At 43.8% G+C, this 26,749-nt stretch overlaps 2 protein-coding genes across 3 annotated transcripts in view; one reads left to right on the top strand and one right to left on the bottom strand.

Annotated features, from left to right (window-relative positions):
• TP53BP2 (tumor protein p53 binding protein 2) overlaps nt 1-11,106 on the top strand; it is a 49,846-nt gene extending 38,740 nt beyond the window's left edge. For both annotated transcript variants that reach the window (XM_080938557.1, XM_080938556.1), the window contains exons 14-18: nt 906-1,043; nt 1,824-1,957; nt 3,809-3,975; nt 6,796-6,995; nt 10,427-11,106. In XM_080938557.1, the coding sequence (XP_080794683.1) occupies nt 906-1,043; nt 1,824-1,957; nt 3,809-3,975; nt 6,796-6,995; nt 10,427-10,468 (681 nt within the window). In that variant the 3' untranslated portion in view covers nt 10,469-11,106. The remainder of the gene's footprint in view (nt 1-905; nt 1,044-1,823; nt 1,958-3,808; nt 3,976-6,795; nt 6,996-10,426) is intronic.
• A 4,440-nt stretch (nt 11,107-15,546) lies between these two features.
• CAPN2 (calpain 2) overlaps nt 15,547-26,749 on the bottom strand; it is a 49,030-nt gene continuing 37,827 nt past the window's right edge. The window contains exons 14-21 of the mRNA XM_080924353.1: nt 26,425-26,490; nt 25,066-25,123; nt 21,874-21,938; nt 20,946-21,014; nt 20,520-20,598; nt 19,004-19,120; nt 18,482-18,540; nt 15,547-16,508 (exon numbers count right to left, since the gene is read on the bottom strand). Of these exons, the coding sequence (XP_080780479.1) occupies nt 16,485-16,508; nt 18,482-18,540; nt 19,004-19,120; nt 20,520-20,598; nt 20,946-21,014; nt 21,874-21,938; nt 25,066-25,123; nt 26,425-26,490 (537 nt within the window). The 3' untranslated portion in view covers nt 15,547-16,484. The remainder of the gene's footprint in view (nt 16,509-18,481; nt 18,541-19,003; nt 19,121-20,519; nt 20,599-20,945; nt 21,015-21,873; nt 21,939-25,065; nt 25,124-26,424; nt 26,491-26,749) is intronic.

Below are 26,749 nucleotides of genomic sequence, written 5' to 3'. Positions count from 1 at the left end.
CAACACTTAGTCTTTTCTGTCTGCGAGGTATATTATCTGTTACTTAAAAGTTCCAGCTCTTTACATCTGAGATAAAAATGAAAAGGGGGTAGGATGGTTCGTTGGGCAAAGACATTTGCCACAAAGACTGAGAACCTGAGTTCTATTTCTGGGACACACATTAGGACAGAACTGACTCCTGAAAGTTGTCTTCTGACTTTTACACTTGCACTGTGACACATGTGTGTGTACAGCCCCCAACACGCCCACACACACATAAACAAATAGATGTAATTTAAGAACTCTCTCTCTCTTCTTCTCTCTCTCTCTCTCTCTCTCTCTCTCTCTCTCTCTCTCTCTCTCTCTCTGTGTGTGTGTGTGTGTGTGTGTGTGTGTGTATGTTTAAAAATCCTGTTTCAATAAGATGAAAAGAACTACCTCTTGGGGCTTTAAAGTCCAACTTGCCTTAAGATGTACGGTTCTCGCTCAGTATATATCTAATTATAACTAATCAGCTTTATTATTTAGCCTAATAATTTGCTTGTGCCTTAGCAAGGATTATGGTATGAAATACTTAATAGGAAGGGCTTACCTAGATTAAAATTCTGGTCCTGATGTTTTCAGCTATGTGTCTTCCTTTTTGTGTGCAACAAGGATGCTGCGGTCTTTAATGAGGAGTTAGTAAGCACCTGTCTATGTGAGCTCTTAGGGATGAGTATTGCCAGTTTACGAGGGAGGCTTTCTGCACTACACTCTTAGATGAGTGATTTACAAACAGTCTGGGTCACATGGTGAGTTCCAGACCAACCTAAGCTAAATGTTGAGGAAAATAAATAAACATACAAATAAAACCCCAAGTGGTTGTTTTTTTCACTACCTCACTGCTGCCTCTGCCCTCATTCATTTCCTCCACATTTCCTTTGCAGGGCAAAAGGACAAACTTGCGGAAAACTGGCTCGGAGCGGATTGCTCATGGGATGAGGGTCAAATTCAACCCCCTTGCTTTGCTCCTAGATTCATCTTTGGAGGGAGAGTTTGACCTTGTACAGAGAATTATCTATGAGGTAAGTTTCTTAAATATTATTTTAAAGCTCAAAATAGCTACTATAGAGAAATTCTATTTAAAAATTTTTCTTTTTGGGGCTCTGGAGTTGTGGAGAGAGATATTGAGCATGTTCTAAAACGGGCTGTGTTATTTTAAGAATGTAACTACAAAAATGTAACTAAGGTTTTGATAGTGTAGGAGTTGAGTTTACACTTGAGATACATCAGTGTACTTTGTTAGCAAGAACGCTTCTCTCTGACGTCACTCTGTGTGCGTTTGCACTCTGCAATGGAGTATCACACTTGTCTGTGCTCTGAAATTTGTTATTACTGTGGTGATTTTTTTAAGATAGGGTCTTGAGATAAACCTCAGATTTATGATCCTACTCCCTCAGTTTCCTGAGTACTGGAATTACAGGCATGTGCTACTGTTCCCAACTCTTTAAAATAGTTTTGGTTAAGTTTTTTTAACTGCCCATAGCAAATAGGATGTCTCCTTAGAAACCAGTTCGTTGTGCGAATTGGAAGGAAGAGCAGGATAACTATAAGGTTATAGTTTCTGATGTTATGACTTTTAAACAAAACCTTCTTGCAGTAAGTACTTAACTCGGCCAGGCCCTCTGCCCTATTCTAGGACTTTTCTTTAGTTTTCCAGGCTCCTCGGTGTTTCACTTACGATATTTAAGTGTCGCCAAAGTTTCTGGTTTTTTGGTCCTAAGAGCCAGTTTGTAATGACATTTGATGTGACATGAAGTTGGAGAGAGTCTCACCCTTCTTACTGGTGTGACATGGTGTGACAGGTGGATGACCCAAGCCTCCCCAATGATGAGGGCATCACAGCTCTTCATAATGCTGTGTGCGCAGGCCACACAGAAATTGTGAAGTTCCTGGTGCAGTTTGGTGTTAATGTAAACGCAGCGGATAGTGATGGATGGTAAGTACATTTAAACTCCAGCCAGACATCAGCTGCGCATGTTCATGCTAGAAGCAGTGGTTAATGTTAGTGGAAGGCATATGCGAGCATGCTTCCGTCCCGTGCTGTCCACATGCTCTTGGAGGAGTTACCTGCCCTCTTGTAATAGGTATTTTGTTCAATTTCTAGAAGCAAATGGAGTTTAAGATTTTAATTATAGTATACTGTGATAAAATTGCCGGTGTCCCTTCTCTGTGCTTGAGGTGATTGTGTGAAACAAGACTTATTGATCACAAGCACTAGTGGATGGGGACACTACAGTCGAGGTGGCTGCCAAGTGCACCATGGGCAGGTGGCATATACAGTGTGAATTCTCCAAAGTGCTGACTTCATACTGCAAGGGGACAGCGTGGACAGACTGATTCCAGAATGCTACTCAGAACAGCCATAATTTATGACTTATAAATTATTTCCGAGCTCTCTAATACTTTTAGAGCTTAGTTGATCTCATCAGTCTTGATCCTTCAGAAAGAGAGATTGTAGGAGACACAAGCTCTTTCTGTGGAGGAATATGAAAACCTTTTCTATAAAGGACTGAAAAGGTTACCATTTAATCTCCTAAGTACTTTAATTTTATTAATTTGTTTTTTCTTTCAATGTTGCATCAGATGCTTGTGTATGTAAATCAAAAATGTGAATTACCCTACTGGAATTATCCAGTGACTACGTGATCATCTTTGAAGACTGTTTTCTTTCGTTAGATATTTGTTGAATAGCCAGCCAAAGCTATATAGTGACACAGTATTTGTAAATAATCAAACAGACCTTTTGTCCAAACCATGGCTGGGATGTAGCTCAACAATGGAGCACTTTTCTGCAATGAAGAGCCAGGGAGTCCCAGGACTGTGAGCTTAGCAATGGGTAGGGTAAATGAAAAGAGAAGACACAGCGAGAATAGACTGAAGAGGGAAAGAAAAGCAAAGAAGTGCTGTGCATGTCAAAGCCTGCATAGTTACGGTTTCTAGCCAGTAGTCTGAGGTGCCACCGATTTTCTTTTGTGGTATTGATAAGTTCCTGCTAACTCATTGCCTAAAATAGATTGAATTGTGTGTGTTTAGTACAGTCACTATTCTAAGAATGTGTTCCTGTAATCAGGAATCATCTCACTTTTCTACTTAGAATTGAATTGACAGTTTCAGCCAAAATTACTTTGAGTTTTAAAAATATAGGTAGCCTATACGTGCAACTGAATTCCTTGAAAGCTGGTGTTGAAAAAGAATACTGGCGTGCGGGCGTGTAGTTTAAAGACTCTTAGATCTTACCCTGGCAGAAATTATCAGGTTTCAGGGCTAGAGAGATGGCTTAGTAGTAAGAACACTGGCTGTTCCCAGCACTCACATTATAGTTCACAACTGTGGTACATAGCTCCAGTTCCAGGATCTGACTTTTTTTTTTTCTGGTACCAGGCATATAAGAAAGAGATGCACGTAAGTACATGCAGACAAAGCATATACATGCAAAACTTAAAATTTAAATAAGAAATAATTACAGGGTTGGGAAAGTCTAGACTGAGCTGAATCTACTTTTTTTTCTGTTCTTTTTAGATCACAGTGAAGACTTTATTTCCTTGATTCTTTACACTGGCTGGTACTCAGCTCCTGGGCCCGTTGGTCCATTGCTTCAGACATGTTCCTTTATAGCTGTAATTATCTTATTGTTTCAGTGATCTGTCTTGATTCAACTAGTTTTTAAAAGCTATTTGTGAGGCTAGTAGATAGGAGACTGAGGAATGTTCTTCATGGATAACTTACCAAGTGGAGGTTGTTGAGCTTAGAGAAACATTTCTAACCAGTTTTGTGTCTTACTCCACAGGACCCCATTGCATTGTGCTGCCTCCTGTAACAATGTACAAGTGTGTAAGTTCCTGGTGGAGTCAGGAGCAGCTGTGTTCGCTATGACCTACAGTGACATGCAGACCGCTGCAGACAAGTGCGAGGAAATGGAGGAAGGCTACACACAGTGCTCCCAGTTCCTCTACGGTAAGTAGCCAGTGCGGTCTGATGTGTTGGCTGCCATGTTTACTTACCCTTTCTCTTGAGGGCATAGCTCAAAGCTCAGTGAATACTTTAGTATTTGCTCTGCATAATTCTGGGTCCTGGAATGAGGACAGTCCAGGTCACAGATACGTGCAGCTTCTGAGCATGTGCCTAAAAAGCTGTTGCCACAGACGACATCAGCTACAGCTGACTATTCGTGTTAATTAAGTCTTTGTATTCAAATGACCCTTACTATGGCATATGCACTTAGTGAGTTATATTAATTTATAAAACAAGATTAAAAAAACAAAGACAATGTGTTACATGGTTTGGGGTTTAGTTTTATTTTATTAGTTAATTTTCTTAATATTTGGGTTTATGATTTTGATTACTGTTAAAAATGCTGTACCTGTCTAGGGCTGACCCTATATACAGATCTTTGTTTAGAGAAAAACAACAGTGAAGTTGAGCTCTGTATGTGTGGATTGCCTTTTATGTAAAGCTTTTTGTCGTGTGTAGTCTACAGTTGGAGTTAATCTTTCTGTTCATTTTGCTTGAGAGGATAGGAAACCAGAAGGTCTCAGGAGTCTAGATTGCCCAGCTCCCCAAAGTTCTCTTTTGAACAACTCTTCAGAAAGCTTCTTGAGATGAAAGGCACCTGTCTTTGCCTTCTCTGCCTGGCCATATTTCTTGGGTGTTTCTGTCGTTTCCAGGTTGTAGGTGAGAAGAGAGTTCTTGATGTCCACAAAGTCCCTGTCATCTAAGTGTTTTTCTTCATTTTTCTGCTGTTTGTTTGGGTGCTGGTTTTGAACCCAGTACTTGTAGCAGATCTTTACAACTGAGTGCACCCAGCCCTTCCAGCTGTGCAGACATCATCACTCAGACCATGATTGCATTCTGTTTGTTTTCAACTGGGGACCAATTTAATATTTTGACATTAACCTTATTTGTATGGGTTGGAGAGATGGCTCAGTGGTTAAAAGCACTGACTGCTCTTCCAGAGGTCCTGAGTTCAATTCCCAGAAACCACATGGTGGCTCACAACCATATGTAATGAGATCTAATGCCTTCTTCTGGGGTGTGTTTGAAGACAGCTACACTGTACTCATACATAAAATAAATAAATCTAAAAAACACATTATTCGTAAATTTATATGTGATAGACTTTAAAAAGACGCGAGGGATTTAATTTCTATATAATGTCTTCTAAAAAAAGACATAAAGGATATGTAATTGTATCACAGATGTCAAGGTTGATGATACAGGATAAAGGTTAACTACTGGTGGGCGCAGGTAGTTAAGGGAGAAGAATGTGACCTCACAGATACCATATGGATATTTTGTAAAATTTATTTTCCCATTTTATTTTATTCATGTGAATGTCTGGCCTTCATGTATGTCTGTGCACCACATGTTTACAGTGCCCTAGAGGCCAAAAGAGTCCTCGATACCCTGGAACTGGGATTAGTGTTGTAAGTTGCCATGTGGTTGCTTGGAATTGAACCTGGGTCCTCTGGAAGAGCAGCCAGTGGTGCTCTCAACTTAGAATCTCTACAGTCCTGCCTGTAATTCTTAATGAAAACGGTGACTTGACCTGTTAATTTGAGCATCTTATAGCACCTAGGATTTCTTTTCACTCCCATCGCAAACAAAAATGAAGCTCTAAAATGTGGAGTTAAATTTGTGTGAAGTTTTGTTGTCTATTCCTATTGTGATGTTTGGATGGAACCTAAGACCGTCTCCGTGCTTCTTGGACCCTCACTGAGGGCGACACCACTGGCTGTTGCCCTGTTTATCATATAATTTAAAAGGTCAGAAACTTTCCTGACCCCTTAAGTTGGCAGAACTTTCTTTTAGAAGTAAAATTTTATTTCTTTTTTTTTTTTTTTTTTTTTTTTTGTCCAGAGCAAGTACAGCACATGCTGGTTATTAATTAACACATTAATTGTTGTAAACTAATAACTAATTGTTGGATGCTCAGAGTTGAAAAACATGTTTGAAAGACAAGCAGATATTTTCCTATATTTTTAAGACATATAGGTAAATGAAAATTGATCTTCCTGTAAACTTTATTGGGGCCATATCTGCTTTCCTCTGCTTTCTTCTGTGGGACCAGGTGTTTGTTTCTCTAGGTTTGTGCCATCCTTCACTTTCAGGTACAGAGGAGGGTGTTGAGCCTAACTCACAGTCAGCATGGAACTGCTGGGAATGGCCTTCTGAGGGCTTTCTCCTGCCCTGTTTGTGGACATAACCTCTAGAATTCTGTTAGAGTGACCATATATAGACTTTTCTATCTTACCTAAACTACCATATTCTGCATTCTAACAGACTATATGTACTTTAACTTCTAATAACTAGGAATTAGTGTAGGCACTTTATTAGCTAACACACTTCTCAAAGTTTGTCTGTTTGCTCTGTGTGCCCGGTGAGATCTAAACTTGCAGAGCCTTTTGGCCATTATGTGTAGAAGCAGGCCAGAAGTTGACAAGTGTCTTCTTTTTTTAATGTCTTAGAATCAAACGGTTTTTCTTTTAGCTTCTGGGCTAACAGAAGGCTTTCTCTCTGGGGAGGGTAAGCTTCATGAGATGCCGTGGGGGTGTTTGTTGTTGGCCTCCTAGTTATGGCATCATTTATGGTCTGTAAATACTGCTGGTCTTCAGCTTCCCTCCCATGCTGGAACATTTATTTCTTGAATGCTTACTATTGTAGTTCTGACATTCTAGTGAGTGTCCTATCCCTGTTTGTTTCACATAGTTTAAAGTTCTTGTGAGCGGTGTAATCTGAGTAGTGAGTCCCATGCTGTCTTTCTTCTGTCTTTTGTAGGCGTTCAGGAGAAAATGGGCATAATGAACAAAGGCGTCATTTACGCACTGTGGGATTACGAGCCCCAGCATGATGATGAGCTGCTCATGAAAGAAGGAGATTGCATGACCGTCGTCCGCAGGGAAGATGAAGATGAAATCGAGTGGTGGTGGGCACGCCTTAATGATAAGGAAGGATATGTTCCACGAAACTTGCTAGGAGTAAGTTGCCCCAATGCCACCTGTGTTTTATGGGTGATGAAGCAGAGCTCGGTATAAACTGAGTACCTGTGATTTACTACCCTCTGTTAATAAGGCATGTGGGGCTTGAGAGATGGCTCAGCAGTTAAGAGCACTTGCTGCTCTTGCAGGAGACTCAAGTTCAGTTCCAGCATCTCCATGGCCACTCTTAATTGTCTATAAACTCCAATTCTAGGGGACCAAAGTCTGCTCCCTGCACACACATGGTACACATACATACATGCTGGCAAAGCACTCATACACATAAAATTTTTTAAAAACATGAGGCTTAGATTATGATGCCCTTAATTTAGACTCACATTAGACTCACAGCCATCTCTACATTGCACTTGATTATACTTTGGAATGTGTTGATACATTTAAACTCAGGGAAATGTGTTCTAAATTTGTGCCTTAGGCTCTTTTGTAGGTTTAACCCAAGTGCCATATAGGTCATGCCCATGTTCCCAGCACTTGGGAGATGGAAGTAAGAAGATAAAACAAGCTCCTTGAGGGCTTGGATTTTTTTGTGTGCCGCCTATGCGCAACAAAGACTCTTGGGTGTGTGAAAGAAGGGGAGAAATAGTGTAGGTGGATTGAGATAAGGTTTGGAGGTAAAAGTGCTTGTAGGTCTGTTGTTGGTGAGGAGTAGGAAACAAGCTTAAGGGCAGGAAGGATGGGGTAATGGGCATGTGTCATGTAGGTCACAGGCACTGGATTCCACGTCTCCAGTGATTTATTCAGAACATTTCTCTTCTGGATTAAGCAGATGGTGTGGGAGACTGAAGAAGCCCACCTCCTGAGCTTGGTGTGTAGCTAGTACAGAAAGTCCATGGAAGACACTGGTAGGTTTTTATCAAGCATCAGATAGACAAGGTTTGTCCTAAAGCCTTTGGTAGAAAGAAGCCTGTGGGAGGCTTCTCCAGAATCAAACCAGGGGCAGGGTTTTGTCTGCTAAGGTTCTTCTTCTTGAGTGTTTCCAGTAACCTTGGCCTTTGGGACTTGGCATTCTAGATTGTGACAGTGACCCTCTTTCTATGGTTGTCTGTCACATGTCCAATTTAAGTCATTGCTACTTTAACTGCTGCTTTCCGAGAGCAGCATTTATTGTGAAGTAACTGCTGAGCCATCTCTCCAGCTTCATCATGCTCTAATCTCTGGGGAGCAGCTCGGATGAGCTCCCTTCCTTCCCCCTATCCCTGTTTCTATATACCTGAGACTGGCCTCACACTGACTCCTCCTACCTTCCAAGTGCTAGGTTTACAGGTATGTCTCACTGACCTTCCTCATTTGTTGGGAATTATTAACTAATTGTTGTGGTAAATATTAAAAAGATGGCTTAACCTTTTCTTGGCCTCCGAGGTCTCACTCCAAGGACGCCACTGTCATGCAGAGCCAAGCACACACTTTCGGTCCCCGCACCACCCTCTCTCAGCTATCTCTATTTTATAAAGTCTGGAACTCTGGCTACCAGTTCCCAAGTGGCGATCTGTCCTGGGGATCTCTAACTTGGTGACCTTACACTGCCTCTACGAACTCTGGCACAGTTCACCCTACCACCCTTGCTGCTTCTGTCTCGGGTGGATATGACTGACCCGGTGTGTTCCTTTCCTCCACCGCCAGACACAAACATGACTCCAAAGCCTGGTAACTTATCAAGCAGGCTTATATATTAGATTCTCAATCCACAAACCCTCTATACAATAAGCTTACAACCGATGGACAAAGATACAAACCGCCTTTCTATATGAGATAAAAAGACCCATAGAAACCCTAGAAATAATAATAACAACCTCATCAAGCTAGAGACGTGCTGAGAGAAACATACACATCTGCCTCCATCTCCGTTCCTCCTGCAACTCCCTCTCCTCTCCTTCCATTTTCCTAGCCTTTCCCTACCTAACTCTCCACTGTCCAATCATGTATCACCTTAACAGCAACCCATATATTTGTGGCATGAAGTATGACTTTTTGATTATTTTGAGAGAGAGAGAGAGAGAGAGAGAGAGAGAGAGAGAGAGAGAGAGAGAGAGAGAGAGAGAGGATGTTCCTGCATGTGCCACAGTAATTGAGTGAGCACAGTAATTGGGTGAGGTCAGAAAACATTTTTGGGAGTTTAGAAATTGAAGTCTGCTGAAGAAGCTTGGCAGCCAGTATTTATTACCTGCTGAACCATCCCACCTGCTCTCCTATCTTTCCAGCCCCTAACCAACTTTAAAATAATGGTTGATTTATAAAATGGCTTAGTCAGTCAAGCTAATTAACATGCATAACCTGATATAGCTAACTTTTAATTTTGTACTGAAAATAAAATCTGTTAGTTTTCAATTAGTATGCATGGCTTTTTAACTATAAACCTCTATGTTGTACAGCAGAATTCTGATTAAGTTAAATTTTCTATAAAGAATGGTTACTGAGATGGGAGGATTATACTGAGGCGGGGAAGCAGTTAGTCAGAGACTCGTTGGAGCTCTCAGAGGTTTTGAAATGAACAGAATAAAGGTTGTCATTTTAGTCCTAAACTTAGAACTCTTAGTTCCTGGCAGCTTCTTCCAAAACAGTGTGCTGTGCATGTCATGTTTTAGTATCTTTTGAGTGTTAAAAAAACAAAGAAAATTTCACAATGCGGAATATTTAGACAGGCACAGCCTTGAATCTGGGAAGTGCATTGGCGAATGTCTTTTCTCAGCTCAAACTGACTCTTGAATAAACACACCTCCTCTTTTGTTTTCTTGTCCCTAGGAAACAGGAGGGGAGAGTTTGTTTAGCTTGATGGTGAAATTCTAGTTTGACTTGCTCTGAGCTCCCAGACCCAGCTCTGTAGCCCTTCTGTGGCCTCTCCTCACTCTTGTTATGGAAAGTACAGTGTGGCAGAATTCCTAAGCATTCACCTGTCTTCCCTCACAGGCTCACATCCCACCCAGTGTCATGACCTGTAAATAAGGTTGGAAATTGTGGTTTCTGTGTGTGGTTTCAGTACTTGGGAGTATGAGGCAAGAGGATTGAAAGCTAACCTGGGCTACCTTTAAAGACCCTGCCTCTAAAAACAAAAACTTTTGCCCCACCACAGTGGGCTTCCAAGTCTTGGAGCATATAGTTTACAAGATGTCTTCAGTGTCTGGCTTGCATTGGCTGCAGTGTGCTTGAGCAAACTGCAAGTTGAGTTCATGCCTGGAGTCTCTGTGTTGCAGCTCTGTCGTACTGCTCCAGCTGCTGGGCCTTGTGACCTTCAGTGGTCTCTAGAGAGTGACCAGTGAGTCTATGGGCCATGTACTCAGTGGCCAGCCTGCTTCCACAGCTCAGTACTTCGAGCTGGTTTCCTGTGTCCTTACTCCCCCTCCTGTATTTATTGAAATACTGTAGAACTTCCATACAGACACTGTGTGTAAATATTTTCTAAAATTCTCTTGCAGCTGTACCCAAGAATTAAACCAAGACAAAGGAGCTTGGCCTGAAACTCAGTTAATGAAGAATTAATGAACTAGAAGAAATACTATGATTATCCTGGAAAAGAAAATTCAGAAGACTTATTTTAATGACAGTGTAGCTTGAAAGCAATGAAGAATGTGCCCTGGGAGAAATGAAGGATTGAAGGAGTCAGCATGGGCAGCGGAGCTGAGCCATGAGTCTTCACACCCTGTGCTGGGCAGAGCACTCACTGCGGCACACAGATAGAAGGCAGCCATCTGGTTTGTCAAGTAATGGGACCATTTGTTGAGCTGTGAAAAAATCAGCTTCTTGTCCTGCTTAGGGTGTTTTTGGCACTGTTTCCATTCTGCTGACCTGCCAGAAAGGACCAGTGCCATGTGGCACCATCTCCAACGGCCCCTAGCACCGGCAGGCTTCGGGGATGCCCAGCGGGTGCTGTACACTGTGTATTATCAGTAAGAAACTGTTAGATGCTTGTCAGTGAGCAATAACTAGTATATGAACTCTTGTAGCATTTAAGAATTATGCATCTATTTGAAATACTCAAACTAAACTCACTACCTAAGCAAAATTAGATTTAGAATCTTGTTTTAGGCTGAATTTGAATCTATATTTATTGTCTTTTTGTATCTTGGAAATTAGGGATTTGTTATAGATTTACTCGTATTTGTCAAGATCATAGCTGATTTTAAAAATGATTGTAATAAAATTAAACTTTCTGACTCCAAGCCATTTACTGGTTTTCCTTCTAACGCTATAAACATCTTTGGTTATAGGGCATAAGCCATCGGGCTCTCTGCTGCAAAGCTGAGAAATAATGCACTGCTTGGTCCAACAGGCGTGAACTGGTAAAATTTCCTTACACTCATGTGATTGAGAAGCCGTTCTTAATTACAAATATTCATCTTTGCAGTTTACAAGTCTGAAAGGCTAGAGTACTATACTTTTAAGAGATGGGGGTGAGGGTGTGCACATAAGTACCGGTCTCATGGAGGCTGGAAGTGGGTGTCAGATCCCTTGGAGCTGGAGTTAAAATGGTTTGTGAACTATATGATATCTGTGAAGAGATCTGAACTCTGGTCTTCTGATAGAGCAGTTGGTGCTCTTAACCACTGAACCATCTCTCCAGCCCCTAACGTTGTAATTTTTTTAAAAGAAAGCTTACATGGACCTGTAATTTCTGCTGGGCCATTTTAATATCCTCCCCCCACCCCACATTCTTTATAAAGTTGTATACATTTATTTGTTTACTTATTTATTTTTACTACCAGTCAAGTAATGAGTTGTTTTAGAACCCAGTTGGCTTAGTGGAACTATAATAGAAGATACAGATGCAAAAACAGTGGTTACTTTTTTCAGATGGTTTTAAGAGTAGCTGAATTCTAATGAGGAAAATAGATGAACAGCAGAACATAACCCTTCAGATCATGGAGAAAGAATGACAGCATGAATTAAATATGGAGACTGCACAGCAGGAAGGTTTCTTAACCCAGGTCCCTTCCCCAGTGAGTGAGTCTAGCACAGATCTAATGACTTTTCAAACTAAGTTTCCTAGTCAGCTAGCACAATAGGGAGATGATCTTGGATTATGCAGGTGGGCCCAGTGTAATCTCATGAGCCCTTGGAAAAGCCTGAGCCTGAACTGTTGGTCAGACAGATGTGGGGTATTTTTGAAGGTGAAAGGGGTTATGCACCAAAAAATATGAAAACAAAGAAAAACTGGACTGTAAGGAGACAAGACGTCAGGCTTGTAGCCATGTGGACCTGAGTGTACCCAGGCCAGCTGATCTGTCTGGAGATGACTCCCCCTGTGTGGGGGGTGCACTAATGAAAGTTGTATCAGACCCCAGTCTGTATACGTGTGAGATAATGGATACGTTTTAAGCCAGTGGGTTTGTATGAGATGTTGCAGTAGGAGACAAATAGACATGGGCTTTAGAGCCAGGCTGTGACACTCATTACTTGTATGACCCTGCCAAGACAGTTATCTCTGGGAGACTTGTTCTCTTAACACCTGCAGTGAAACCTGAGGAAGAACTTTACAAAAGCAGATGTGAGGAGTAGGAAAAGAAACCAAGACAGTTGGTTCCAAATTTCTTACCCTTACCATTCTTTCTTATTCTTTTTGTAGGCTTTTTTTTTTAAACCTGTTTCATTATTAAAGTATCACAGCTTCTTGGGAGCAATCCTAGAAAGTGTAGAAAAAGGTTATTGACTAAAAATAACACAACTTTCAAGGGAATAACAGACAGTTTATCATGCAGTCAATTTGGATGACCAAGGCCCAGGAAACATGGAGCCATGTTACTCCAGGTCCCTATGTTTCCACAAGGGAGCAGTTGCACGAAGAGATATAGTAGTAGAACAAAGGAAGTCATAAATCAAGGCAACTTAAGAAATTGGTGGGTACACCAGAGAGGCACTTACAGCAAGATGGGGGATCTCCTATAGGTCCCAGATGCTATGTGATGACATTCTTAGACTGTAGGGTAATAGACTCTAAACAGTTTTTATCTATTGCTGGATTTTATTCTGACATAGAGGTGGCTGTTTGGGGGCGGGGGTTGGGGGATAAAACTAGCCCAAGATTCAGTGATTAAATAGTATTCTAACCCTCCACACCACTACAGTTCTAACCAGCCTCAGATGAAGCTTCTGTCTAGGACTTCTTTTTTTCTTAAGGTTCCAAAGTAACAGTTTTTTACTCACTCCCAAAATTTTGTACAGCAACATTAATCATCTACAAAACTAGTCCCAGTTCTATAACTCTGTGCCCACCCAAACTAGAGATGTATTTGGGATTCACAGATGTTCAGATGCTACATGAAGACCTTATCACAAATACCTCATATATGCAACCCACCTTAAACATTGCCCATTGTCTTGGACACGAATCAGACAAGGCATTGATTCTGGCCAGATTTTACATGCAATTGGCTCAACACAGTCTGTTTTTCAGGGGTTTCTAAGGCTTCAGAATTGTGGGTTGTCAATCTGTCTTCAAATGATGATAAAAATAAGCCACAAGTGGTTGTTACAACAGAACTTAGTCTACCACTTTCTCTCCTTTTAATATTACTTAAATACATATAATTTATTTCATTTGTAATTTCCACTACAAATTTCATATACAAAGCAGGAATTCCTGTGAGGAGTTAGGCAATGGACATTGGAGACACTGTTGGGTATATTTTGTAGTCCTGTTTTCTAGATTTTTATTGCATCATTGAGAGCCTGCTGGACACAATTCTGTATTCTTTTGCTTGCCATTATGTGTTAGGCAATGTCTATATCAAAGTCATAATTTATCAAATGACTTAGCTGTTTTTTCAGTTTTGTGTATTGCCGTTGGAGTCATTCTAACAGCAGGATTGATAGGTTTTGCAAGAGGGGGGGAGGAAGCCCTGTGCAGTGGGCCATGCTGAGGAGAGTGTAAACTTTGCTCAGATTTAAAAGGCAGTGAAACCTTGGCTGTAGGTGCCATTATGTGACTGGAGTCACAGTTGACAAAAGCAAGGGACAGAAGAAAACTAGGGGAATGTGGACTCAGGTCAGAGGAATTAGTGGAATTAAAGGCAGCAGAGCCTGGTGGGGTTAGGGCTGGGTGCTGGAGGTGTTCCTAAGAGTACCCATAGGTACCTGAATGTTAGCCGTGTAAGAAGACTGAGAGGTTGTCAATTCAACTAGGTGGTACAAGATGGGAAAGTGATTTGGGGAACAAAGAAATGAATCTGAGAGGACAGTTTAGAATCCCTAGTCCTGGGGAAGGATAGGTTAGGGTGGGAGTGTGATGGGGATGCTGTCGAGGGGGAGCTGTGAGAAGAAAAACTGAAGAGATGAGAGTACCCAGTCCACAGAAGGGCCGAGAGGGGTGTGGGCTTGCGATCTAGGACAGAGGTTTACAGGAGTGGTGGTAAGATGTAGGCCAGGTCAGTATCTATGGGGTCAAAAAGTTTGGAAGTCCTGTTTTCTCCCTGTAAAATTGGCTTTAACCAGGCTTTTGTTTTAGGCTTATTTTTATTTTGTATGTATTGTCTTGCCTGCTTATATGCTTGGACCCTACGTGCATGCAACACCTGTGGAGGTCAGAAGAGGCATCAGACCCACTGGAACTGGAGTTACAGCAGGTTGTGAGCTGCCGTTGGGCTGTTGGGAACTGAACCCTGTCCTCATTGAAACAAAGAGCAAAGTTGGCATTGGGGAGAACGGTGGATCGGCTAGCTGCATTCTGCCCACTAGTGGTGTCTAACATGGCCCCTGCCATTGGGAGAGGCCAGCTCTCTCTGCCTCTTTTTACACCTACCCCACCCTCCTCCTCTCAGCTTCTTAGGGCACCCCTCCCACCCAGGTCTAGAACTCCTGCCCTGACTGAGTGACCATACTCTCCAGCTGTGTCTCCTAACCTCAGATTTCAAACATTCTATCGCCTTCCTTTGTTCAAGCCCTTCTTCAGTCCTTCACCAACACTGTCCTTGTTACCCATAGTCTGGAGACAATCCATTCCTCCCTGTTCTGAAACCCCTCGGGGTTGAATAGAGGAAGCTCATGCCAGTGACCCGATCAGGAGTTCAAGGCCAACATTAGGTCCAGATCTGTCTGGACTATATGAAGTTCTGCTATATATCCCCTGCCCCTAGGGGGCGGTAATCTGCCCACTAAACTGTCCGTAAAATAGTGGGCAGCGTTTTCCCATCAAGTCTCCTCTCTTTCCTTCCCATTTTATAATTCTTCAAGGATCACCAGCAACAGGTCTAGCCCTAGACGAGTGATTTAATATGTAGGTTTCTCAGCTCCCATCCCCACCGGAGTTGGCCTAAGTGGAGCCAGCCATGACTTCCCAAAAGCCTTCTTAAACCAGACCATACAGATGAAATTTGGGTTGTCCTTTCTTGTAGAATGACCAGAAATTCTAAACTAGAGTTTTAAAACATTGTACAATTCCGCAGTTTAATCATATGCACGATGCTTTCTCAGTGTAAGAATCGGAGCAGCAGACCTCATTTGAGTAGAAGCCAGCTCTTTTCTGTGCACTCATAAACCCTCCCATGGGAGCCACGCTCTACAAAGAAAAACAAGGCATGGTATGACTGCATTGCAACTCTTTATTACAGTACGTCTGGAAGTAGATAAGGCAGTATGTCTGTATTGTTGCTAGCATTTCCCCAGGATCAAGAAGCCAGCTTGGTTGTTTTAAGAAGATCTTCTGAGCCCTGTCCTCCCCAGCTGGAGGCACAATCCCTGGGGTTTATGATGACCTTCTTGCAGACAGCAGACCCGGCTCAGTTGGTCAGTAGAATGATCTCACTACTTACTATTTGTAAGACTTAAATGTCTAAGGCCAAATATGGTCAAGGACTTGAGTTTAAGAATGATTTGCTGTTCATAAAAGGTATTAAAACCATCTTTTGTTACAACAAAATGATGGAAGCCTTTTCTTAAATTGACATTTATATATTTTTTGAGATTGAGTCTTGCTAGGCAGCCCAGGTTGGCAGTGTGTCAGACACTCCTGGCTCCTGGATTCTTTAGATGCCTCCATCAGACTGGATTCTTTGGATGCCTTCATCAGACTACTTCATCATTGTATTTCCCAGTTTGCTCAGGGCAAGCAGCAGCCTCTGGCCTGCTGTGGCAGATGCCACTACTGCATTTTGAATTTTCTTTAAATATCCCCATCAAGGCCTTATGGCCTCTGAGATTGATTTACTGTTTGCCCAGGTATTTAAACCTCTCTGCATTCCTTCCTGATTTAATATTGCTATGAACAGGACAATGTGTAGAAGTAAAAAGGTTATACTATTTACAGGCGTAAAGCTTTCTTTGACCTTACCAAGGGTTATGCAATTCATTTGCGTTTGGTTTAATGGTATGCAAATCTGTTACTGTGTTTATGTGAAAGTTCATCTATCTCAGACGGTTATATTCTTCAGTTATAATCATCTGACGAAGTAAATGTTCCCGTAAGTTCAAGATCCAGATACAAAGTGTTTACGTTTAGGCATTGGCTGTTTTCTTCCACTAGAAGTTTTCAGGCATATAACTTCAGAGTACTGAAAAGCTCAGCCACTGTGTGAAGAAAAAACAAACAAGCAGCCATTCAGGGAGGGTTGTTCAAATTAAAGACCTTATAGGTGGCTTTGAGTTATTCTGGAAGATTGTTAGACCCGAAAGCTTACCAAGGACCAAGACAGCAGTATCCTAGTGGTTTATTCTGTCTACGTTCTGAAGTCTAGGTTTAGAAGTTTGATGATTTGGGTGGTTTGAACTGGTGGTTGTTGCAGTATTGAATACAGGAAGGGTGACATTCAAATGACATATGAAGCAGCTTTTCATACCTCTGCCTCAACACACCACATCAGAGGTTTGTTTGGGGTCTGGTGTGGTGGTGCATACCTTGAGTTATAGAGAGGCAGAGGCAGGCAGATTGCCATGAATTTGAAGCTACCCTGGTTTACATAGGGAATTTCGGGACAGCCGGGGGTACATAGTGAGAACCTGTCTCAAAAAAAAAAAAAAAAATTATCCTTGGTTCTATATTAGAATGACAGGAACTCCTATCAGACTCTAAATTGACGTGCAAGTCATCTGGACTTTGGAAAAGACCTCCAGGGCAATGTAACCCACAACTGAGGTTGCAATCATGAAAGTCACTGCATAGTTAAGGGGTGACTTCCTAGACATGGCTCCTTGTCAACCTCCCCTAAGGGAGTTTTAGAAACCTGTGGAAGGGAAGTGAAAAGGAGGGTACGTGTTCCTTAGGAGCTGGGAAGGAGCTGTTCGGCATAGACAGGCCAGTGTGTGTGAGCAGGGAGAGAAGCACAGAGGAGCCAGAGTTGGCTGTCCAGCAAAAATGAGAAATCGACTCGTTTCGGGAACCTAGCATGGCATCCAACCTTAAGTTGTAGGCTCAGGCTAAGGATGCTTTCCAGTTGATAAAACATACATAGCTTTAAGCAACTGGTCATTCGTAAGTAGTTAAAAGGTTTCCACTTAGATATGTGTATTCTACAACACACAGTAGAGCAGTGAGCAGCTGTCTGAGTGTCAGAGTTTAAAATTCAAGGGAATAAACAAAAAACAAAAAATGGTTAATTCAATCTTCTTACCTTTCTGCTCTCTTGGGTGACATGGAGAAGTATCGAGCATAAGTACTGTTCCCACCCAGTACTGCATCCTTCTGTGGACTGTGCCCCACTAGGCTCTGGGACCAACTGGAGTCATGTGGTCTTGGATTCTCTGCTGATTTTAATTTTTTTCTGCTGTGCTAGGACTTGAACCTGGGGCCTTATAAGTGCTCAGCAGGCTCTCTGCTACCCAGCTGCTTCTGTGAGTGTGAGCCTTCTGTTAGCAGCAGTACAGGGGGATGTCCTGTGCTTTGTTTCTGGTGAAGTTGCCTACCCTATCGACTTAGATTGATCTCAGAGGTGTGTTGTTGCATTCCAAACCCATAAGCCTATCAAGGCATACGACAAATATGTGTATTGTTGTTAGTTTCCATTTAAAAAGGAGAGAGAGTAGAGAGAAGTATGAATGGCAGGCCTTCCCAGAAGTCAGCCTGGATTCTATTCTAAGGGTTTCATGCTACAAGCACACTTTGTCAAAGGCTGACCAGTTCTTCCCTCAGCTATCTGGTAGGCCCAGTGCCTTAGTTTTAACCCAGTGCTTATGCGCCAGTCAAAGCTCACGGGACGAGAGAGCCAGGTGTGTTTTCCTAGGTTGGAGAATTGGCAAGTAGTTCAAAAATAGCAACTCGAAGTGCATCATGGGATTTCCCAACCATGATTTACAGGCCTATTCTCAATAGACCAGAAAAAAAAAAAGTTCCAGTAGCAAAATTTCAAAAGAATGTCATCCTAGTAGCAGCCTGCTCAAGTCACCCTAGGAGCAGCCTATTTAGGTCACTATAAGAACGATCTGTTCAGGTCAGTTACCCCAGGAACAGCTTGCTCAGATAGACCCCCCACCCCCAAATAGCCTGTTCTGACCCATCTTGCAGCATCCTTCCCAGGAGTCGGGGTTGGTGTGAGCTGTTGACTTACCGAGACAAGGTTAAGCTGTATCGTTCCAGTGTTCTCAGGGTCCAGCTGCTTGAATATCTCTGTGGAGGGAGGGCAGGGTGTGAGGAATGAGGGAGCAGAGCTGCAGACTGCAGCCGTGTCCAGTGGGGCAGCTGATTTTTGCTGGACGCCGCAAGCCACTACTCTTTCCTGCTTCCCCAGTTTAACAAAAGGGAAATGTGTTCTCCATTCACAGACACATCCAGGGACTGCACCCCTGGTGAAGGACAAGATAGGCCAGTGGCTCTCAAGCATCCTAACTCTGCCACCCTTTAGTACAGTTCCTCGTGGTGTGGTGACCCTGGCCATAAAATCGTTTTTGTTGTTACTTCACAACCGGAAGTTTGCTACTGTTATGAATTGTAGTGTAAAAATCTGCTTTCCTATGGTCTTAGGCGAGACTTGTGGAAGGAAGGGCCATTAAATTCCAAAGAAGTTGGGACCCATAGGTTGAGAACCACCAAGAGAGGCCTTAATTCCACGTGAATGTAAAGAGCCACTTACTGAATAGTGTTTCCAGCCGAACCAGACACCGAACAAAATTGTCAAAATCAATGATGAGTTCGTCATCTGCAAACCGGGCAACGATGACTTGGTGGAGTTGACAGGGCAACTTGAAACCTGGAGGGGAGTGTACAAGGGACCATGTGTGAGTGTCAGGCCCACTGCCTGGCTCTGTCAGTGTCAGACCTACCATCTAGCTCTTCTCGCATGCCATGGAACCAATGTCTCTCTCTCTCTCTCTCTCTCTCTCTCTCTCTCTCTCTCTCTCTCTCACACACACACACACACACACACACACACAGACCCCCCCATTACTTTATTTTTATATTTTTAACATTTGTATGTGTGTACCTGCTTTTCTCTATGTGCACCATCTGTATGCAGTGCCTGCAGAAGCCAGAAGAGGGCATTGGATCCCCGAGAGCTGGATTTGTGCTGACTGCCCAGTGTGAGTGTGTGTAACCAGTCAGACCTCTGTAAGAGCAGTCAATACTCCAAAACACTCCAGCTCCCTGCGCCATGTGACACTTGAAATTACACCTGTAATTGCTTTTGTGTATGGGTGGTGGCTGGTTGAATTTGCAATGTGGCCCCTTCTGATGTTTCTTTAGTTTCTAAGCTATTCCATCACCCTGGCCTATTTTCTCTCTAACAAGTAAAGCTTTCTGCAATGGTCTTGCTACTCTGTATTGATTACAGTGATCCCATTCATTTTTTTCTAAGTTAATTCTAAATCAGCTTGGATTAATTTTAGGAAGATTTAGCTCTCACAGAGGACTGATTGTGGCAAACTAATTTAAAATCTTCCTTGTGATCTAAAAAGGAACTTCAACAGGCTCATGGCTAGCTAGGCGTGTTGACTGCATTTCCCAGCTTTCCTTGCTGTGAGACCCTGTGAGCAAGTTCTGGCCAATAGTGTGTGTGAGCGGAAGTCATGGGTGTGCCTTCCAAAGCAGGGAGCCCTTTGTGTGTGGATGAACTGCTAGCATGTGATGGTGGTGGCCTGTTGTCCCAGACCCATAAGCAGTAGACAGGAGGAGCCTGGGGTGCTAACAGTAGGAGGCCCCATCCCAGTTTTGGCTGCTTGAGGGAAAGATGCACCCTGTTTAAACCACTGTTGTTTGTAGTCTCCTATAGTCAGATTTGTCCTCAAAGCACAGAAGTCTCCTGTGTTGGTCTTTGCTACGTTCATAGCCTCATTACTGATGTCTGTTCTGCCGGGGCTTTCTTAAAAGCTGAGCAGATACAGTCAGATTCTATCAAATCAGCAAACGCACACACACACACACACACACACACACACACACACACACACACACACACATACATACACACACACACACACTCAAAAGCTGTCTGACTTCACCCTCTGCCAGGCTGTTCCCAGAGCCCAGGACCTTGTGCATGGTAGGTAAGAACTCTACCTCAGAGCTACATTTCCAGACCCAGAAGCAAAATTTTGTTCTATGGTATAGAGGCGCTCAACAGGCAAGGAGGTGTGGGTCTAAAGCATTACCTGCTTCTTCCAGTGCCTTCCTCATCTCATAGGAATTCATGGTTCCAGACCTGTCCACGTCGATTTCTCGGTAAATTTTCTGGAACAGGAAAAATTCTTATTAGAACCATGACCCAAAGCAAAACGGGTGTCAAGATGCCTGTTAGGTGTGTGCTGAGTGGGCTTGAAGGACTTCCATGCAGGCTTCTAGGGAAACTCTTGACAGTGACCTCATTTCTGGTCACTAACTAAGCAAAGGAACTTGTTAAGTCCTTGCTTTTTTGATTGACATACAAGCAAACTTCACTTCTTCTGGGTTCTGTGATGGATAAAGTTCAGTTCCCTTGGAAATGTATCCCTACCCTCCGGAACCACTACGTCTTACAGTACATGCCTAGAATGTCCCCCAGCACTGATCTATCCGCCCCAGGGTACCCAGGGCCCTACTTGGTATTTCTGAATCTTCGTCCAGAGGATGTAGAACTCCTTCAGCCCCAGCTTGCCACTCCCGTCTTCCTGCCCTCGGTTAAGGAAAGTATGCAGTCACTGGGTACAATGCCATCTGGTTGACCTCCAGGCTGGGTCTGCTGATCTTCCCAACACAAGCACAGGGAGGTTTCACAGAAGGATCTGCCATTTGCTTTCCACACTCTTGAGTCTCCTCAAAAGGGAACAGCGGGAAGGGTGTGATAGAGCCCTGCTGTCTGCTGACTGAGGGGCTATGGGGGCCCCAGATCTTGATAACACTTTGTTATAAGGTGATAGGTAGGTCTGGGCCCTTGAACATTATTCGAGTGATTTGAAGGGGCATCTTGTGAAGGGAGCAGCGTCATAGGTACATGCCACGTGGCCAGTGGACACAGTGTCACAGAAGCTTGGACTGTTCCATCTCTGAGCATAAGAAATGGAAAGAGAACATGGTGAGTCTGCTGCAGGGACAGGTGGGCATGGCAGAGGGGCTGGGCCAAAGAGAATGAATAACAATAGAGGCAGACCTTCATCTTTAGGTCTAGAAACTTGTTTGTTTGTTTGAGACAGTTTTTCTATGTAGCCCAGGCTGGCCTCAAAGTGGAAATCCTCCTGCCTTGGCCCCACTATGTGCTGGAATTAACAGACGTGTACCACCTCACATGGTTTGTCAGGCCCACTGTGGTTTAGGGAATCTCTGCTTGGGAAAAGTTGGAGAATGATGTCACCCAAGAAGCCACCAAGGCTGCTCTGGGCAGGGATGGCAGGTGTATGGTCCAGGTTTCTGGCCCAAGACCTGACAGGCTGCCTATCCACAAATGAAGCCTCTGAAGGCAGGTGGGGAGTGGACCCCCTTTCCTTTATCTGAGGGAGCAGGCTCTATTCTCTGGAGCCCATGAAAGGATACATCCAACATGTCCACCATGATCTTACAGGTCTCGATGCTGAAGCCGTCTGACTTGATGTCTTGGCCTAAAAGGTAAAATAAAGATATGAGGAGAGCCTTCCAGACCAGCACTGTCTCCCAGAACTTTCTACAAAGATAGCCATGTCCTTCCTTCCTCTGTGCTGGCCACTACAGTCGCCATGTGTGATTGGCTGTCAGACTGGGGAGGCACAGAGGGTCTTAGATATGCTTGATTTCTTTATATAACTGCCATGGACAAACAGGGTTTAATACTAAAATAAGCAATTAAATTGATTGGGCTTTTTGAGCTTTGTGATTGGGCTTGGCAGGCTTCAAAGTAAACACTTCTGCCTCCCAAGTGCCGGGATTACAGGCATGTGTTACCACTCTGGGTTATGGCTGAGCCTTTACATGCTGACAGGGTGGAACACTGCCTGTGGTCACACACAGCCAGAGAGCATGTGTATCCATTGTAGGCGCTGAGCAAAGAGAGGAAGGCAGTTGTGTCTCTGTTTGAGATGACACTGGGGCTGGAGAGATGGCTCAGAAGTTAAGAACACTGACTGCTCTTCCAGAGGTCCTGAGTTCAATTCCCAGCAACCACATGGTGGCTCACAACCATCTGCAAAGGATCTGATGCCGTCTTCTGGTGTCTGAAGAAAGCTATAGTGCATTCATATACCTAAAACAAATAACTTAAAAAAAAAAAAAAAACAGAGATCTGAGGATTCAGAACCTACTGCACTTTACTAGGTGAGTTCTGTGCTATTGGTGGTGGCATGTGGTATGAGACTTTTGTCACACTCCCTATGGACTTCATGAGGAGCAACTGTGTGTGTATGTGTGTGTGTGTGTGTGTGTGTGTGTGTGTAATGAGGATGAAAGAAATGTGTGTGTGATGGATGTGTATGCACGTGTGTGAGTATGGATGGGTATGTGCCATGTCACGTGGTACAAGTCAGGACAGCCTTGGATGTCCGTCCTCACCTTTCACCTTGTTTGACAGGGTCTCTTTGTTGTTAGCCCCTGTAGATGCTAGATTGGAATACCCACAAGTACCTTTTCCTGTCTCCATATCCCACCTCACCATAGGAACACTGGGTTGCATGCATGCTACTGTGCCTGGCTTTATACAGGTTCCAGGGATTCGAACTCAGGTCCTCATATCAGCATGGCAAGCACTTTACCCTCTTAGACATTCCCTCTAGGCCACAAAAAATAATCCTTTTGGTGATGTCTTTGTAGACTATTTGAGCCTACACTTTATTAAACTTGTTTCACTAGCCAGCAACCCATTCATTGTCCAGTATGGTCATGAGGCTGTGTGGGGACACTTAGGCAGAAGGCTAGAGTCTCCGGGCAGGCAGGGGAGGGGGCTGAGCTCAGCAGCACATACTTTTCCTCAACTAGGAGCAGGCTGGACCAAGCATGGCATAGCTCTTCCTGCATCCCAGCTGAGAGAGACAAAGACTCTGTCTTCTGCATGCACTACAGCCAACATCTGAGGAGCCCTCTGATCATCCTTGGGTCTGGCAGCCACTATTCTCTTGTGTTGGAAGAGGGAGAATGTAGCTGGGCCCAGCCCTGGGGAAGTCCTGCATTGGTCTGCCTGGATGCTGGCTCCAGCCACCCTCACTCTGACTGCTGAGGGTTCTGTGCAACACAGATGCTTATCGTATAGCTGTTTGTTCAGGAGCCACAGGCTACAACCCATCGCCTCCCATGTCTGTGAGGGACACACACCAAGTATGGAGGACTATTTGGGCTATTCTTTGACTTTAAAATAGGATTTCTTTTATCCCGAGGGGTCAAGCGGGAGGCCGTCTGGTCTGGCGTCTGTGGAACGTCCACAGTGACTGACAGAGTGGATGCTCAGGATGTCACAATGTGTGTGTCTGTTTCTGACCTGCATGACTTCAGTCACTGCACACCAACGACCCCACTATCATATCAGGAGCCTCCGTGGTTTGTAAGGATTTGAGGTGAGAGAAGTATATTTCCCCTCCTCTCTAAGGATGAGCAACAGCAGCGGAAGTGAGCATTAGTCTTTGGATAATTCCTTCTTAAGGAAACAGCTAGAAAAGCTGGCATGGCTGATCACACCTATAATCTCCATACTTATGAGCCTAAGGCAGAAAGATTGCTGTGAGGTCAAGACTATCCTGGGCTACACATCGAGTCCAAGGAGGTCATTCTAGGTGAATGAGACCCTATCTCAAAGCCAAAAAGGCCACCAGCAAGTGAGATGCTTGTCAGCAAGCCTGATGATCCAAGTTCAATGTCTAGAGCCCATATTGTGGAAGAAAAGAACAGCTCTTGCTATTGTCCTCTATGTGTGCACTGTGGCATTCATGTGCACACACACATATGTGCACACATATATACATGTAAAAATTAATACCTATATTTTTAAAAGCAAAAAAAGTTAAAAGTCATAGTTATAAGGTAAAACAAAAAATAGCTGACAATAATCTTGGCTCTGCCTCATTCTCCGGCCTCTGTCTAGTCTTGTTCCTTGCTTTATGGAAGCCTCTGACCTGAGCTTGAGCATGTATTCCAGAATCTGGACACTATTTACTTGGTCCCATTGGCTCAAGTGAACTGAAGCTCATTTAATCCAAGGTGGGGAGTTGAGACTTTGCAACCTATCTCTCTTAGTCTGTGGGTAAGATGGCATATTATCTGCCATTCTGGTCAGTCAGTGACAGGGGACCTCTCCCCTAGGTAGGCAGAGAGGTCTCTGGGCTGACTTAGCCTTTTCTTACCAGCTAGTCATTATAAGAGCTCCCATGTACAACATGCAGGCAGATTTTCTATGTTATCTCATGAAGTAATATCCAACCACTGGGAAGAGGAAGTCATAGTATGTCTGTTTTGCAGATGGGGTGGGGGAGAGTCAGGCAGGTAGTCTAACTTGATTTAGATCACAGAGCTTAAACACAGAAGAACTTGGATTTCATCTGTGACCTCTAAACCCGGGAACCTTTGCTCTAGAGTGTTACCTCACTCAGAGCCTACTTCATCCTATTCTTCCCATGAGGGCAGTGCAGAGGACATACTGGGGAAGGAGCAGAGAGGGCCGGTTTAGCCACAGCTGCTGACTTGTGCCTGAAGGTGGGGGGGGGGGTCCCATACCCTCTCATGTCCAAATTGGGAAGAGTATGATGAGGAATTTGTAAAGGGGTCACTTACGCTTGGCTAGAACTCTTCTCAAGATGGTCTGCAGCTCAAAGGCAGAGATCTCAGCATCCTGTGGACAGATGACCAGAACATCATTATGGGCTCCCTGAAGGCGCTGGGTGAACCACCTTGAACATCTTAGCAATGCAATCTTGACTGCACTGTCAACAACCTAAGTGATGTGGGTGCTGCTGTCCCCAGCCTACACTAAGCACTGCCCTGGCTGGTGTTTAGCATACTATCATACTATAGGGCACATACTAGGTCTACTCAGTCACCCTTTAACTCCTACCTGGCAGGCTTTCTCTACCCTCTACAGCTCAGACTTAGGGCTTCCTAAACTGTTTAAGACCAGCCATTTCCTGGGCCACCTTGTCTGGTCTCTGTGGGAGAGGATGCACCTAGTCCTGCAGTGACTGTATATGTAGGGAAGCAGTGGAGGGTGGGTGTCCAAAGGGAGGGGTCTATTCAGAGGAGAAGGGGAGGGGAGAATGGGGGTAGGATCTGTGAGAGGGAACACTGGGGGAGAGGGGGACTGATAAGTGCATACATAAATTAATGAAAAGAAAGGAAGGAAGAAAGAAAAAGAAAGGAAGGAAAGAAGAAAGAAGGAAGGAAGGAAAGACAGAAGGAAGATAGAGATCAGCCATTTCCAAGATGGCTCATCTCCTCTCTGGGGTTACTTGCCAGGGCTCCTCAGACATGGTCCAGCTAACTCTGTTCACTTAGATGTGTTTGTGTAATTTATCTAACCTGGATAAGGCAGGTGTGGGGGTATGGGTGTGGTTCAGTCAGTGGGGATAGTAAGTTTCTCTGAAGCCCCTTCCCTTAAGAAACTGAGAGGAGAGAGACTGGCGGTGCCTCAGTGTGAACAGCATCTGGCTTAGCACTGTGATGAGTTTCCTTCATGGCTACACTGGAGAGAGCTACACAGTGCTACACAGAGCTACACTTTGCTTCTGGAGTTGCTGGGAAGAAAGGGCTGACTGGCTCTGGGGTAGGACTATAGGGCTAGGAATCTTTCAAGTGTCAACTGCTTTCATTCTGGAGGAATGGGACTCTTCTATCTCAGGTAAGTTTACGGAAGTCAAGATTGGGAGTCAAGTTTCCTGTCTTGGTTGGCATGGAACAGAGAGGATACAAACAACCTCAAAGTGAGCCAAGAATCCTCCAGAGAGAAGAGCAGAGCTAGGGATGCCCTAGGAGCCAGCAGAGAGCTTGAGAGGATGTGAACAAGGGATGCTGAGCTAAGAGTCTGAGCGACCGGTGACACTTCAGCTTTTGCTTGGTTTGCTTTCTTGCCCCTTAGATGGAAGTCTCCTCCAGGAAGTCACTTTTCCTTTGCGTCAGGAGGACCTTGGTGACACCTACCTCCCCAGCCAGCTGAGCAAACAGCCTTCTGAATCCATCCTCAATGTCCTCCTCATTGGCTTCAATCTAGAAGGTGAGACACAGAAATAGAAATGGGTTAAAGGGAAAGTCGACAGCAAGGTCCCCTCCCCATTCCATGGTATCCACCCCTCACTTTCCAGTCTTCCTGTCCCTCAGGACAGAATTCTAAGGATACTGGACTTAACAATGAATGGCAGTATGAAGAATTAATTATTTTGTATTTTGAGACAAGATCTCATATAACACAGTCTGGACCCAAACTCTTTATGTAGTTGAGGATGACCTTGAATTCCTAATTCATCTC

Source organism: Micromys minutus, assembly GCF_963924665.1.
Source record: "Micromys minutus genome assembly, chromosome: 1".
NCBI classification, from domain to species: domain Eukaryota; kingdom Metazoa; phylum Chordata; class Mammalia; order Rodentia; family Muridae; genus Micromys; species Micromys minutus.
Note: the sequence above shows the minus strand (reverse complement) of the source record. Positions and strands in the feature narration are given on the sequence as shown.